Source organism: Neovison vison, chromosome 9 (assembly GCF_020171115.1).
Source record: "Neovison vison isolate M4711 chromosome 9, ASM_NN_V1, whole genome shotgun sequence".
Classification (NCBI taxonomy): Eukaryota; Metazoa; Chordata; class Mammalia; order Carnivora; family Mustelidae; genus Neogale; species Neogale vison.
In genome coordinates, this window is record NC_058099.1 from 92211288 (window position 1) to 92228244 (window position 16957).

At 39.6% G+C, this 16957-nt stretch overlaps 1 protein-coding gene across 1 annotated transcript in view; it reads right to left on the reverse strand.

The window, feature by feature from the left end:
- Positions 1 to 12429, reverse strand: part of LOC122917727 (COBW domain-containing protein 1) — a 57758-nt gene extending 45329 nt beyond the window's left edge. The window contains exons 1-4 of the mRNA XM_044265947.1: positions 12164 to 12429; positions 8121 to 8207; positions 5642 to 5738; positions 3899 to 3990 (exon numbers count right to left, since the gene is read on the reverse strand). Coding sequence (XP_044121882.1) covers positions 3899 to 3990; positions 5642 to 5738; positions 8121 to 8207; positions 12164 to 12317 — 430 coding nt within the window. The 5' untranslated portion in view covers positions 12318 to 12429. The remainder of the gene's footprint in view (positions 1 to 3898; positions 3991 to 5641; positions 5739 to 8120; positions 8208 to 12163) is intronic.
- Between the last annotated feature and the right edge of the window lie 4528 nt (positions 12430 to 16957).

Below are 16957 nucleotides of genomic sequence, written 5' to 3' on the forward strand. Positions count from 1 at the left end.
AGGTAGAATATTCTTGGCTGGAAATTTTTTCCTTTCAGCACTTGTAATCTATCCTGCCACTCCCTTCTGGCCTGCAAAGGTTCACCTGAAATATCAGCTGATGAGGTTTTGGGGATTCCCTTGTACTTAACAAATTGTTTTTCTCTTGCTGCTTTTAAGACTCTCTCTTTAATTTTTGACATTGTAATTACGATGTCTCTTGATGTGGATGTCTTTGAGTTCATCTTATTTGGCACTCTCTGTGCTTCTGGGACCTGGATGTCTGTCTCCTTCCCTGGGTTAGGGAAGTTTTCTGTCTCTTTCATTCTCTCTTTTCCTTCTGGGATCCCTATAATATGAATGTTATTTCACTTGATATTGTCCCATTGGTTTCTGAAGCTATCTTTATTAATTTTGTTGCTGTTGTAGCTTTGTTTGGCTGAGTTCCACTGCCCTGTCTTCCAGGTCACTGATCCATTCTTCTTCACTTATTCTGATGCTCAAACGTTCTAGTATATTTTTCAGTTCGGTTACTGTACTCTTCAGCTCCGTGACTTGCATGTGGTACTTCCTCATATGTTCTATCTTACTCTGTTGCAGTCTCAACCATTCTTCTAACTGGGGTAAACATCTTTATAACAATTACCTTGAACTTTTTATCAGGTAGATTCCCAGTGTTCCAAAGGGAATGGTCTCAGCACCTGGTTTCAGACTGACTGGAAGACAGATCCATGGAAAAAAGATCCACAGGAAGAGGCTTTTGGAGTACACATATACAGCCCTGTTGGCACTACAACTGTAAACCCAGCTGACCTCCAGCCCAAGAGATCTGGAGGTGTCTCCTGAACTCAACCTGTAAAAATCAGGGCTTCAGACAAGCACACAAACTTTCTGAAGGCACCAGCAAGCTGTATTGAGGCCGAAGGAGAGATCAAAGGTGGTGTCTCCCTGGCTACATTTTGAGAGCATCTTTGAAGCCTGTCCCTTAAGCTGGCTCCAGGACAAGTGGATGGGCCTTCCTCATAGGCAGACTAGTAGTGCGTTTCAGCAGGCTGTCTATGCAGTACCTTGGGTATGGTAGCCCTCCCAAAACTACCTTCCTATTATAGTCCCATAGGGTGCAGAAATTCAAGCTTTTCCAGCCACCAGGGACAAGTGATCAACAACATTCCCTCTGTGGACCACACTTAAAGGCAGGCTTTAGCAAGGCTGCAGGAGTACTGAGGGTGGAGCACATGAATGGCTTTAGGGATGCAGGAGAACAACGTGGGCAGGAGGTACCCAAGGCTTTAGTGAGGCATGGAGATGGCTGGGACAAGGCACACCAATGGCTTTAGGGAGCTGTCTGTGTCCATGGCGACTGACTGCACTAGCAAAGTGAAAGGAGAATACAAAAATGGCGCTCACAAGCACCTCTGGACCCAAAGAAAATACCAACTGGTCCCAGCTACTCCAGCAAACACTTTAGAATTAGCAAATGAATCTCCTTCCCATATAATTCAGACACTTTCAAACTGTTGCCTTTGCACTGGATCCCAAGATGAGTGTGCTTGTGCGTAAGCTCCTCAAAAGGAGTATCTCACATTCCCCTCAGACCCTCAGGTTCACTATACACAAGCCCCCAAATCCATTTGGGGAGCCTCATCTTTCCAGTGCAGGTTCCAAGGGTTGGCATACCCTAAGTGGGTTATAAACCCATCCCTCCTCAGGTAAAGACGCCAGACCTATGAAACCCCTCCTTACTCTGACTTGCTGCACGAAATTCTTGGCGAAACTCTGTCTCCACCTCTCCTATCCATTTCAGTGGGGCCCTTATTTCCTTGTTGTAGAAGGAGCTGTTCTGCTAGTTTTCAGTTCTTTCTGAGCAGGAATTATTCCATAAGTAACTGCAGATCTAGTATGTCTACAGAAAAAGATAGTTCAAGGTGTTCCTAAGCTGCCATCTTGAACTGCCTCCAAGTTCTCTCTTTTTAGATTCAAGTAAAACTAAATTAATAATTATTAAGACCAGCACAAAGAATGCAATCACATTTTTAAAAATTGTCCTGTTATACAGCTTTCAGAAGCACATAGGGCAGGGCTTCCCAAATTCATGAAATGTATAAGAATCCACTGGAGGGCTTATTAAAACAGACTGCTGGGCTCACCCAGCAGATTCCGATTTAGTAGATCTGGGATGGGACCCAAGAATCTGCATTTTTCACAAGCTTCAGAGAATGATGCTGTCTGTTATTCAGCAAGTAGCATTGTCACAGAAAAATCCCTGGAATAAAACTTACCTACTTGCATTTCATAGTAGTGAGATGCAGTGTGTTTAATTTTCTTCTTTGCATTTTCTTAGATATCGGGTAAATTTTTTTTTTATAACAAATGTTCCATTTTTACTCAAACAATAAAATCTTCATTCTAAAGAAAGTTAGAAGCTACAAACATTAACCTATTTATACCTACAATTTGTACAAAAGCTTTCTCTGAGATCATTATTTAACCTTCCTTCTCCCTCTGAAAAGCTGAACCATGTTTTAAAACTCACCTACTCTCAAATCAAAGTTACAAGAGTTTCTCATAGAGAAGAGTTTCTTCTCTATGAAGTGGCTACCATGAAAGAAATTGATATTTGCAATTTCAAAAAGGAGGCATATATTTCCCCATCTTACCACGTTTAGTATTTAGTATCAATGTAATAGTTCAAGTTCTATCATCAGTCAAATCTACTGGAAATGTATGAAAATACACATAGTATGGTCTACTACAGGACCAAAACAGCCCAACTCAACACTAATTTTAAAACAGAAGGACAAATGTTATCATGCAACAATTTTAAGTACAATAACCACTGTTTACATTTGGCCCTTCAGCATACTTCAGTATCTGTTTTAAACAGTTATGACCCCTAATAAATTATTCCTAAACAGTACTTTTATACAGTCTTTTATATAGCTTTATAGCCCAATACCATTAACTCAAATTAAAAAAAAAAAAAAAACAAAAAAACAGGTATGGTCAGACTTATACAATGAACACAAAATGTTCCGCAAACTAGGAATAAAGGTGTTACCTAAAAGATGTTTGGTAAGAAGGAAAGAGAAACTGATTGTTAAAACAGTTCAACTTTGTGTAACTTTCAAAAGAGAAATTTACATGTAATTCTATTTAGAGATAAAAATGTCATGGATAATCATTAATTCCACACCAGGGAAAAGGTCCATTAGCCTTAATTTAACTCTGTACCTAATGACAGTATTTACACATAAAACTATTTCAACTTCAGTAGAAAAACAAACTGCTAATAATTAACTGAAAAACAAGTAAGTAATCTGAGATTAGAGTCTAAAAGCCCTTAAGTATCTTTAAATGACCCTCCAAGAAAGCTGGATTAGAAAGTAATCAGGCGGCACCTGGGTGGGTCAGTGGGTTAAAGCCTCCACCTCTGGCTTGGGTCATGATCCCAGGGTCCTGGGATCCCAGAGCCCCGCATCTGGCTCTGCTCAGCAGGGAGCCTGCTACCTCCTCTCTCTCTGCCTGCCTCTCTGCCTACTTGTGATCTCTGTCTGTGAAATAAATAAATAAAATCTTAAAAAAAAAAAAAGGAAAGTAATCAGAAGTGAGATCTTTGTAGAGCATAATCAATCAAATATAAAAGTAAAACATAGAAGTGGAATGTCTTTATTTTTCCCAAATTTCCATACTTTTAACACCTCGTGTCCCTATCAGTAGTCTTAAATCAATCAATTGAACTTCAATCCTATTATCAAGCTAAAAGTACCAAGTACTCTGATTATGATTTATCTGCAAAAGAAACATGACAATCCAGTATTTTTAGTCTAGAGTACAGGTTTAATGCTTACTTTACATATTTCTCAATACCTTAAAAATGTTTAAGAACTATATTCCGGTTATTAATAATGTCATTTCTTACCAGGATCTGCTAACCCAGTTGTCTCTAATAGTATGTAATCAAATTTCCCCTTCTTCTCCATCAAATTCTCAATAGCTCTAAGGCCATTGTCCCTAGAGAATACCAAAATATAAAATATAGTTGATTATCTGAATATTTTAAAGTGATCATTATAAACGTTTTAAAATATATTTAGCAACCTGAGACAAAAATACCTTTAGGCATGTAAAAATTTAACTCATTCCCAAACTGCTAATACAACATCCATCAATATTTACCAATGGTGGAGAAAAATAGAGGCATATATACTGATAAGTGAAATAAATCCGATACATGAAGAGTTACTACTTTAACTTTATTAAAATTAAAAGTAGAGGAAACTTTAATAACCCTGACAAGTCAAAATCTGCTATTTTTATAGTATCATGAAAGAAAAAACTCAACATCCAAAACAAGGATAAAATTTGTGAATTACAGTGGTTTAATATAACAGCTAAAGGGACACAATCACTACTTATCAATTCTGTTCTCAGTAAGGGTACCAGACTCTAATTTCCCTTTTCTCTTAGAACATCGACAGCCCACGAAAATATTTACTGGATTTCATTATGGTTGTTCAAGGAAATCTGTCATGATTTTAGATTTGTTAATATATTTGACACAAAGTCAAATACCTAAGTTGTAAACAATGTAGAAAAAATTTAGTTCACTAGAATATACAAAGTCAACAGTACAGGTATTAATTTTCCTTATTCACTCAACAAAATATTTGAGTGAATAGGTATGTTAGGTCCTTTTCTTTTTTTCTTTTTTTTTTTAAAAAAAGATTTTATTTATTTATTTGACAGAGAAAAATCACAAGTAGATGGAGAGGCAGGCAGAGAGAGAGAGAGAGGGAAGCAGGTTCCCTGCTGAGCAGAGAGCCCGATAAGGGACTTGATCCCAGGACCCTGAGATCATGACCTGAGCCGAAGGCAGCGGCTTAACCCACTGAGACACCCAGGCGCCCCTGTCAGGTCCTTTTCTAACATCTATGGTCTATTAGTGAAAAAAATAGATACTGTCGGGGCACCTGGGTGGCTCAGTTGTTGGGCATCTCCCTTAGACTTGGATCATGATCTCAGGGTCCTGGGATGGAGCCCCACATCAGGCTCCCTGCTCAGTGGGAAGCCTGCTTCTCTCTCTCTCCCACTCCCCCTGCCTGTGGTCTCTTTCTCACTGTCTCTCTGTTTCTCTCTCTCTCCCACTCCCCCTGCCTGTGGTCTCTTTCTCACTGTCTCTCTGTCAAATACATAAATAAACTCTTCTTTAAAAAAAAAAAACAAAAAAAAAACCAAACCCAGATACTGTCCTTGGAAGCAACTACCACTAGTGGAAGACAACATGAGCTTTTTCACCTTTGACGGTCATTTATTTTGTTTATAGAAGGTGAATCCTTGGAAATAGGACCAATGACTCATTAATGTAAAATAATAATTTTTACACATGAAATGTGACTTTCATGTACCACAGAAATTAATAATTAAACCTTGACATCAAAGACAATAAAAAGAAACTCAATAAAAGAATCAACGCATTAGAGCAGACAAAAAAAAAATTGGATAGCAAGAAACACTTTAAGAAAATACATCCTCCTGAGTTATTTTCTATGTGGAAATACAATGAAGCAGACTACGTAAGTCTGTTACATTACATGAGAAAACCAAAGCTGGAAATATAATCAATAAACATTTGTAACAAGCACACAATAAACACATTCCTCACTTTACTGAACAGCAGAGGCAACCGTTTCTAAGTTCCAGCCATTCTTCATAGAGCTCTCCACCTTGGCTGACAGCTAAGGATTTCTCCACTGCACTTCCTGGAATAATTAACAAGAAGCACTCTTTAGATTACGTTCACTACCAAAAGCAAAGATGAGGATATCAATAACACAGATTTCAAATCATCTGATACAAACACCTTTTATAACTTTCATTCTTTCATTGCTTGTGCAGCCTGTTTTAAACTGTTTTAAACTATACTACTCTAGAGTATTTAGGCTTTTACTTTTTAAGGAGGATTTAAGTCCCTAACAAGACAAACCCAAAATTGACTCATACCTACTTCTTCTTTGGTCCTCTCACTTGCCCACTCCTATATCCTAATAAAGCAGCTATTTCAAAAGCACTCGTTGGCCATGGCCAACCAGTATGTTTAATATATTGGTTTTTATATGCCCTTAATCCTCTTAAAAGACTGCCTTATCTATTTTTTTCTTTCCATTCTTCTTCTAAATTGTTTTTTTTTCTATTAGACAAACTACCCAATATTCCCAGTATGAGTAAAAACCCTAGTTCTTTTTGAGGAAGTTTGCTCGGCCAGGGTATCAATGTGCCCATTTAAAAATTAAAATTTTAGGGGTGCCTGGGTGGCTCAGTGCATTGAGCCTCTGCCTTCGGCTCAGGTCATGATCTCAGGGGCCTAGGATCGAGCCCTGCTTCGGGCTCTCTGCTCAGCAGGAAGCCTGCTTCCCCATCTCTCTGCCTGCCTCTCTGCCTACTTGTGGTCTCTGTCAAATGAATAAATAAAATCTTTAGGGGCGCCTGGGTGGCTCAGTGGGCTAAAGCCTCTGCCTTAGGCTCAGGTCATGATCCCAGGGTTCTGGGATCGAGCCCCGCGTCGGGCTCTCTGCTCGGCGGGGAGCCTGCTTCCTCCTCTCCCTCTCTGCCTGCCTCTCTGCCTACTTGTGATTTCTGTCTGTCGAATGAATAAAATCTTAAAAAAAAAAAAAAATCTTTAAAAAAATAAATAAATAAAAAATAAAAATAAAAATTTTAAACTGGATTTCCTACCAATGCTTACTTAAGAAAGAGTAATATATATGTGAAATTCTGAGATGCTTGATACCATACAAGAATGATTTTAAATATCTTACTTTTCCTCCAATAAAGAAATATACCAAAGCCAAGGAAGAGTTCTAAACATCCAGTAAAGTGAATGGCCACAAAAGAAAATTCAGTAATTTTTTATGTATATATTTTTTGTTTATATTTTAGTTAGGCAAGGATAACGAGCTTTGAAAGGGATTGCTACAGAATTCAAGGTATAGGGGATATGAATAAAATGCAAAGGAAAGTATTGCAAATGAATGATTTATATAAAATTATATAAACAACCCAGAAGAAATAAAGAAAAATAGTAACAATAATAAATGTAATGATCAGTGTCCAACAGATCAGTTAATAAGCTAGAATATAAGATTTACTAGTCTTATTATGATAGCTTATTAAAATGAGAAATCAAAAAATAAAATAAAATAAAATGAGAAATCAAGAGGTGTCTGGGTGGCTCTAGAAAGAAGTCTACCCTGGGCTCAGGTCAGGACCCAGGGGCCCAGCAGGACCCCAGCAGGGTCCCTGCTCAGCGGGAAGCCAGCTTTCCCCTCTCCCACCCTCCCTGCTTGTGTTCCCTCTCTGGCTGTGTCTCTGTCAAATAAATAAAATCTTTAAAAAAAAAATGAGAAATCAAGCTTAACAGGTCTGCCTTCTTGTTCATAAAACCTAGCCCCTTTATTCATTTACAACAGAGAAAATAGTATACTTTAAGAAATAGCTCAATATAAGATAATTTTTTTGGCTAAAAGTGAGCTATAGTTAAAATTCACACTTAAGAAGAAAAACTTCTACATGTAATCAAAAAATTGTGCCTAACACTGCTGTGTATGTATTTTTAAGAGCACAGTTCAATATAAAAATATATTCAATATATTTCCACAGACAACTGCAGATTTTGAGATGGAAACCATATATTTAACTTATTTTTTAAATCTTCAGTTTTAAATGCTTTGCAAACAATAAACACCCAACAACATAAACTTATGAAAACTGGAACATTTTAAAGAATTTTTCAAAAGTTACAAGTGAACAATACAGTCAGTATAAAAGTACACAGAAAAGCCTGAAAGAACGTTCTTTCACATGTTTAGCTTTTTACTTCTGGAGTTATTTCATATAAAAACTTAATTTAATTCTGTTGTTACGAATTCTGAAGTTTTATAAAATTTTATAAAAAAGATCTAATTTCAGTACCTCAAATCTGTACAAAATAAAGCTGAACAGAAATTAATTTTCCCAAAGCTATCTGCATCAATGTATTCACATTACAATACTTTGTATTTTCATTTTTAAATATGGAATATCAAAATTCACCATAAGCTATCCTATAAATTCTTAGAGCATCACATTCACTGAACTTTACTTACCTTCCCCAAATTCGTTTAAAATAACTGCTACTCTTTTACTATGTTGCTCTGTCAAAATATAGTTCAGAAGTGTTGTCTTCCCAGCACCTGTAAAAATACTTGTTTTAGGGGCGCCTGGGTGGCTCAGTCGTTAGGCGTCTGCCTTCGGCTCAGGTCATGATCCCAGGGTCCTGGGATGGAGCCCCGCATCGGGCTCCCTGCTCGATGGGAGGCCTGCTTCTCCCTCTCCCAATCCCCCTGCTTCTGTTCCCTCTCTCGCTGTGTCTCTCTCTGTCAAAAAATGAAATAAAATCTTAAAAAAAAAACACTTGTTTTAAAAAACATTCAAAGGCTAATTTTAAAGGCACAGACACAAAAATAGAGTCCAATGTTTTTAAAAATTTGTGTGCTATTTTTAAAATATTATTTAACTATGACATAGAAGATTCTAGAGGAAAAGATTAAAGTATCCTTTGCAAACTATTAGAAAAGCTTTATGTAGACATAAAACTTTGTAAATATTTACAAATATGCCTTCAACTTGGATCACCGTTTTCTTCAACCTTAATCAATGAAAATATGCCTTCTATACAATTTATAATATAATTAATATAAAGACATCTAAATTTTCTATTAAGTAAAGAATTATTGAAATAATGGCTTCCAGGGAATAAAGTACTCATGTACTTAATTTACTTTATTTAAATGTAAAGTAAATTAAATTTACTTTAAATTAAACTTTATTTAAATTACTAATGTACTTTATTTAAAATATTTAGACACCTTCACATGATGACAATGTTTCTTAGCCAAGAATGTATGGTTTACTTTCCAAAATTTACATATAAAGCCTATCTTTTATTTCAATATCCATCATTAACCACACACAAATTCAAACAGACTATAGGGCTACTTTTAGTACTGAAAGTAACCTATAAGAAAATACGTGTATATATACAGCTGACCCTCAAACAACTAACTGTGTGGGTTGTAGGTCCACTTATACATGGCTTTTTTTCTGTAAATATAGTACATGACTGTATTTTCTCCCCCTTATGATATTCTTCATAACATTTCCTTTTCTCTAGCTTACTTTATTGTTAAGAATACAATATTTAATATATATAACATACAAAATATGTGCTAATCAACTGTTTAAATCACCAGTAAAGATTCTGGTCAACAGTAGACTATTACCTGGGTTTTGGGGCAGTCCAAAATTACCATGCAGGAAGTCAGCACCCCTAACCCCCCCACTGTTCAAGGGTCAACTGTATCTGACTACCTATCTATAAAACACACACACAAAATGGGAGAAATGATGTAAAAAATGTTAACAAGATACAGAATATTCAGTACTTAGAAAAATTCATAAAGCTACACTAACTTTATCCAGTAGGTGGCATGTTAAACCTAGTATGTTCAGCTCAAGAAAAAGAAAAACATTTACCTTGTGAACAACTATACACACCAAAGTTCAAAGAAAAAAAAAAAACTGTATAGTTCAGTTGTATGAGTATATCATTCATTTACTTTTCTGTTGGTGGATATTTGGGTTATCTCCAGTGTTTTATTGTCCCAAACAGTGCTGCTAAGAACTTCTACATGTAAGCCTGTACACAACTTCTGAAGTACATTTAGGAGACTTTTAGCCTCTAACTAGAAGGTATTTAATGATCATTAGGGTATTAATATTTTCACATTTTTAAGTCATATTCCTTTAAAAGCTGTGGAAGGGATTAAAAGCTTATGTTTAGAGAGCTTTAAAAACCTCAACATCACATAAGTGTGAGGTATAGAATGAAAGGGACAGAGCTTAAGGAGACAGGGCAATGAGGAAATTCTTAGAACCAGTCCAAGTGAGAGACAGAGACCCTGAACATGAGGGCAGCACTAGGCAGTGGCAGTGAAAATGGGAAAGCAGAGGTGGATAAAAGACACCTTCTAAATAAATTACTAGGACTTAATAATTAACCACATTATGAAGCAGAAGACTTGAGGCACAGTTTATTCATTCAAAAGTCTACTATGGGGCAGATCCCATGCTGGGCCTTGGCGGCAAGTGCACAGAACAGAGACAAACTGCCTCTACCTTCACAATGCTTAGAAAGACTAAGAAAGTGGGAAACGGAAGGTAGTTCAGACGGATAGAGAGGCAATGATGTCACGGAATTATAGAATGGACAGGAGATAGACAAGATGTTAGGCAGCACCTAAAAGGGAGATCTAGGCAGAGAAGTAACAAAAAAGAGAACAACTGCAGGAGTTAAAATACTTGGCATTGTTTAAAAGTAAAAGTTCCAATGTGCCTGGACCACAGTTTGGTCGGCTAGAAAGACCGTCAAGAGCCAGATCATATAGGACCATTCAATTCACGTTTAGGAATTTGAACAGCAACCCAAATGGAAATCACTGAAGGGTGCGACACAGTTGACATTTACGAAGATCATTAAGGCTAAAATACAGAGAATATATTAAAGGGAAGCACGACACAAGGCTAGTTAGAAAAGTTTTAGAATATTCCAGGTTGTTGGAATCAGGGAGCAGGAGAACTGGACCATAGAGTAACATGAAGTTTTGGACCTGCTACGTTTGAGATGTCTGTGGGACATCAAAATAGAAACTGAGTGTGAAGTGAAAAGGATGAACAGAGGTGGGAGAAAATTAAAAAAAAAAAAAAAAAGCCAGAGAAGTAGGTGGAAATTTCATAAGAAAAATGTGATGGAAGCTGATACAACAATATTTCAAAAAAAAGAAAATAGCCAAGAATAAGTAGTAAAACTAGATCCCCTATAATCAGCAACAAGGTTGTCGGCAAAAGTCCTCTTCCTGAGCTTTAGACCGTTACCTCCAATGCTCTAGTGACCGAGGAATGAGAAAAATGGTAAAGGTCAGAGGGGCGAGGCTGAGCCACTCTGTCTCAGACAAGGAATCTGCTCAACTGCTTAGTGGAGCAGCCTCTGCATAACAGTGCGGACACATCAAAAATAAATCCCTTTATAAAATTAGTCCAGAAGAAAAAGGAGAATAAACTCCGTCTACGAAGCTAAAAAAAAAAAGACAACACCAGAGATTTAACCCCTATTTTTGTGTAAAAGACCCTCAGGTGCACCAAGTTTGCAGCTGTCTCTGGCACCATCTAGGAATGGTATTACCGACCCCAAATCATTTCACTTTATTTACATTTTTTAACTTCCCGCCCACTTGCAATGCGGTCCTGTATGGATTCTAGCCCTTCGCGTAAACTGTAAGGCTTCAGAATACTGCTCCTCAGATTCGTCCGAGCTCCTCCCGCGCAAGCCCCCAAACTGTCCTTCAGGAAACTGCACGGTTACACACCTACGAGTTCAAGTGCCCGTGTGCACTCCTGAACGTCGTCGGCGTGAGAAAGAGGATCTGGGAGGGGAGAGATTTTATCCTTACTTTCTCCTAGAGCGCTCTGCAAACAAACCTCAAATTAAAAAAAAAAAAAAAAAAAAAAAAAAAAAAATCAAGGAAACAAAAAACCAAAAACACCTTTGCTAGGGATCCTCTCCCCGAACAGCTGGAAGAGGCTGGCCCGTGCGGAAGGGGAAGCTACCGAAGAGCCGGCCCCCTCGTGGGTCGGGCACAGACAGGGCTCCCTGTAAAGGTGACAGCCACGAGGCTGGGTGTTTCCTGCCCCACTGAGCAGGTAAGAAAACAAACCCCAACGGGTGACCGATATTACTTCCACTCTCCAGCAAGGTTCACGAGCTTCAGGAACGGAGAACGACGGGCGAGAGGCCACGTGGGTAATGAGGGGGCGGGCCCAAGCCTCCAGGGGCAAAGCCAAAACTAGTTTTCAAGATGCGAGGTTAACTGTTTCCCTTGATAGACGGGCATGTAACGCAAAGGGGTCTGGGCGTCCTCGAGCCACGAGATGAGGAGCAACCCCAACGGGGAGGGAGGGACCCAGCCCCTACCTCAGAGACACGTGCTGTCGGCCAGAAGGGCCGGATGCCTGAGGTAAAGAGGCGCCGGCAGCCCCCAAAATCCCAGGATACCAGCGTTCACGGCAATTTCTGACCGGGATGGTTAGTTACCTAAATACCCGGTGATAATTGTGACTGGGATTTTAGCGTCGGGACCAGCCTTCTCCTCCTCCTCTCTCAGCTTCGTCTCAATGGGGACCAATTCAGGACAGTCCTCTTCCGCCAGTTCCTCTTCCTCGCCCACAACACCCACAGCCGGGAACATCCCGGCCAAGTGCACACACTACGCCTCTACCTCCCCTCAGCAGACACAACCAAAACGCCCAGGCGCCGCTGCGCACGCCGAAAGCGCCACGCCGCGCGCGTTCTTGACGTCATCACGCCGCGACGTGCGGCGCCTCCCGGTCCCGCCCGGATTACCTGAGCTCAGGCGAAGAACCGCCTCGCCTCTTAGCCACGCCCCCAGAGAAGTTGACCACACCCCCGGGGCGTGTTCTCTAAACCTGAGCGGAGCTGGGCGGAGTTGTCATGGTCCCAGCCTCCGTGCTGTCCCTGTGTGCACCGACTGAGACCCGGGTGGTGGGATCCTGGAATGGGTAGCTTGACCTCAACAGTCCCCGTGGAGAACAGACTCCATCAATCTGACATTTTTTTAGTGTCATTAAAAAACTTTTTTTAATTCATAGGGGGAAGAATGGGAAGCTGTAACACTACTAGGTTAATTGTATTTTTTATCCCTGAAGGAATAACCAGCGAAACTTTTTTCTTTCTTATAACTGTATATTTTACATGAATATCCAAATTTTTACAATGTATATGAATTACTCTTATTTATTTTTCTTTCTCATTTATTCGGACTCAGGTAACCTGTGTTCATTTATCATATTCTTTGGTTCATTACACTCTCATTGTTAATCCATGGAAAGCCCTCCTTTATATTTATATGTTTATAATAAACTCCTTTGACCTCATCCCTAGCCCACAGACATTACCAATAAGCTATACCTATCTGTGTGGAGTACTCTTTTCCAACCTTCTGCCTCTGCCTCTTCCCTAACATAGTAACCATTATCCTGAATTGATTTCAGGTGACTGCTCATTTGCTCCTTTCTTTTTTTTTTTTTAAGATTGTATTTATTTATTTGACAGAGATCACAAGTAGGCAGAGAGGTAGGCAGAGAGAGAGAGAGAGAGGAGGAAGCAGGCTCCCCGTGGAGCAGAGAGCCCAACGTGGGGCTGGATCCCAGGACTTCGGGATTACAACCCCGGCTGAAGGCAGACGCGTAACCCACTGAGCCACTCAGGCACGCGCGCTCCTTTCTTTTTAGTGTTATCAAATATATATGTGAATAGACAACATGTTGTTTAATTTTGCTTGTCTTTGAACTTCATAAAAAGAGAATCACACAGTATGTAATCTCCTGGGGTTATCTACATTTTCAGCTCCTCTGTTATATTCTGTTCTGCTATGTGACTGTACAGCAATTTCTTCACTCATTTCCTGTCAATTATTTCCCAGTTTTGCTTCATGGACAGCATTCAGTGACCCTTCAGCACCGTATTACCGCCGGAGCAGAAGCACCGTATTACCGCCCGAGCAGAAGCTGTGTCAGCCCAGACCACATTCCCTTACACAATTCTCAGACACATTCTTGCAGATTCCCTTACATGTCTCTGACAGAATGTTATATGAACATCTCTTATCTGAGAGCAACCTGTGCCCAAAAGGCCAGCTCAGTCAAGGTGACTGACAAATATTGCTGTAACAGTATATAGCCTTGGTCAGAGCAAAAAGAGTTTTTACACACCGCAGTGATCAAAAGTTAAAGGCACTCCAAACGTTCACCACCCAATGAAGGAATAAACAAAATGTGGCACATCCATACAATGAAAAATTATCGCACAACAAACAGGAATGAAATAGCTACTGTAACATGACTGGCCCTCAAAAGCATTATGAAATGAAAGGAGGCTTTCACAAAACACCACACGTTGTATGATTCCATTTACGTGAAACACGTGTTGTATGGTTCCATTTATGTGAAATGTGCACGGTAGGCAAATCCAATGAAACAGAAAGGAGATCAGTTGTCACCAGAGACTGGGCGTTGAAAGGCGTGACTGATCACCTGTGCATTTGGGGGTGATAAAAATATTCTAAAACTGATTGTGTTGGTAGTACTGCAACAGTGTGAAAATACAAAAAACCACGGAAATGTATATTTTTTTAAAGATTTATTTATTTATCTGAGAGAAAGAGAGCATGGGGGAGGGGCAGAGGGAAAGACCCTTCAAGCAGAATCCTTGTTGAGGACAGATGACACCCCCCCCTTGCCACGCAGGGCTCAATTTCATGGCCCATGAGATCATGACCTGAACTGAAACCCAGAGTCAGACACTCCAGGTTTTGTTTGTTTGTTTGTTTGTTTGTTTGACAGAGACAGAGAGAGAGACAGTAAGACAGTGGGACAGTGAGAGAGGGAACACAAACAGGGGTAGTGGGAGAGGGAGAAGCGGGCTCCCCACCGAACAGAAAGCCCAACATGCGGCTCAGTCCCAGGACCCTGAGATCATGGCCTGAGCTGAAGGCAGAAGCTTAACCCACTGAGCCACCCAGGTACCCTCGGAGCTGCTATTTTTTTTTTTTAATTTAATTTAATTTTTTCAGTGTTCCAAGATTCATTGTTTAAGCACCACACCCAGTCAGAGCTGCTATTTTTCAAAAGTGTTAAAGGTTGCGCTGTGTGTTAAAACGTGGGGGGTGCCCATGTGCATCTGCAGAGAAACACTGCCTTCAAGGTCTTCCCCCAGCCCTTTCAAGCCCTGGCCTTCTGAGCAGGTAAGTCTGAACCTATCTGCAGTGATTCTTCAGCTCAGCCACACGTAGGCATGGCTACAAAGATTTGCTGCTTCATAAATGTCTCTTGTCTATTTCTGTAAGACTCTTCAGCAATGTATCTATCCATGAATTCTGTGTTTTGTCATTTTCTTTTCTGACGTGTATTAACTTTTCCCCCCAAAATTTAGCATCCGTGTGTCTAAAGAGGAGAGGTTTTTGATATATTCAGATAAATGGCTTTCGATCTCATCTCTCCCTACTTGTGTGACTGTTTTCACTTCTATCTTAACACAGGACTTACCACTTTTATTCATCCTATTTTGAGGAAGGTTTTGTTGTTGTTGTTTAATCCCAAATGTCATTTAAAATAAGTAAAAAGAATCATAATCATATATTGCAAAATCTATTGCATTTTTTTTTAAGATTTTATTTATTTATTTGACAGAGATCACAAGTAGGCAGAGAGGCAGGCAGAGAGAGAGAGAGGAGGAAGCAGGGTCCCCGCTGAGCAGAAAACACGATGTGGGGCTCGATCCCACGGCACCGGGATCATGACCTGAGTCAAAGGCAGAGGCTTTAACCCACTGAGCCACCCAGGTGTTCTCTATTGCGTTTTCTAAGGTAACTTTAAAATTCCCTCAGTTTTGACATTTTGTTTAGTTTCAGTAGCTTTGGGGCAAAACAACCACCACAACAATAATGATAATGTGTGGACCCCTTGCCATCTGATAGGCCTTGTGTTAAGCACATCAAATGCATTATCTTATTGAACTGGCAAGATAAATATTATTCGTATGCCCATTTTATAGACTGAGAAACTAAACCTTGAGAAGGTAAATAGCTTGCTCAAGGTCATACAGTTAGCAAATGGCAGCCCTGGGGCTCATTCCAGATTTACCTGACAGGATCCCATGCTCTTTTCAACCAGGGATCTTGAAACTTTTTCTGGAGCACCTGGGTGGCTCAGTTGGTTAAGCGACTGCCTTCGGCTCAGGTCACGATCCCAGGGGGGATCGAGTCCCACATCGGGCTCCCAGCTCCATGAGTCTGCTTCTCCCTCTGACCCTCTCCCCTGTCATTTTCTCTCTCACTCTCTATCAAATAAATAAAATCTTAAAAAAAAAAACAAAAAAACCTTTTTCTGTAAAGGGTCAGATAGTAAATTTTTTTATGTTTCACAGGTCAACAGCCAAATTCAAGGATATTATGTAGGTACCTACAACCTAAGAGAGAACAAATTTCTGCAAATTTTGAAATTGGATTTGATGTGATTTTCATCTGTCATGAAATATTGTTCTTTTCATTCTAAGCTTGCAGGCAGTAGAGGTGATAAACCACAGCCCACAAGATGCAGATCTAAGCTAACATGCTCTGCCTTGTTATGCTGTATTAAATGAAATTTTGCAAAAAGAGATCATCTTTGCTATTTTTTTTGTTTATTTACTACTATTATTTTTTTTCGATAGCACCCTTTCTATTTTAAGCTTAGTTTGTAAATTCTTCACCATTGCAACAACCCCTTGGCCTCCAAAGGTTAGGCACCACAGTTACCACCATACAAATATTCAGAGGAAGGTCTGAAGCTGAGAAGCTTAAGCTATTTTTTTTTTAATGTTATGTTAGTACCATATAGTCCGTCATTAGTTATTGATGTAGTGCTCCATGATTCATTGTTTTAGTATATCACCCCGCGCTCCATGCAATACATGTCCTCCTTAATACCCATCACCAGGCTCACACCAGCCCCCAAACCCCCTATGGTTTGTTTCCCATAGTCCGTAGTCTTTCATGGTTTGTCTCCCCTTCTGATTCCCTCCCCTTCATTTCCCCCTTTTTTCTCTATATGTCCTCCATGCTATTCCTTATGTTCCACATATAAGTGAAACTGTACGATAATTGACTCTCTCTGCCTGACTTATTTCACTCAGCATAATCTCCTCCAGTCCCACCCATGTCAATGCAGAAAGGACGAATACTTTCTGATGGACCCTCAACTCTATGGTCAACTAATCTTTGACAAAGCAGGAAAAAATATCCAATGGAAAAAAGATAGTCTCTTCAAGAAA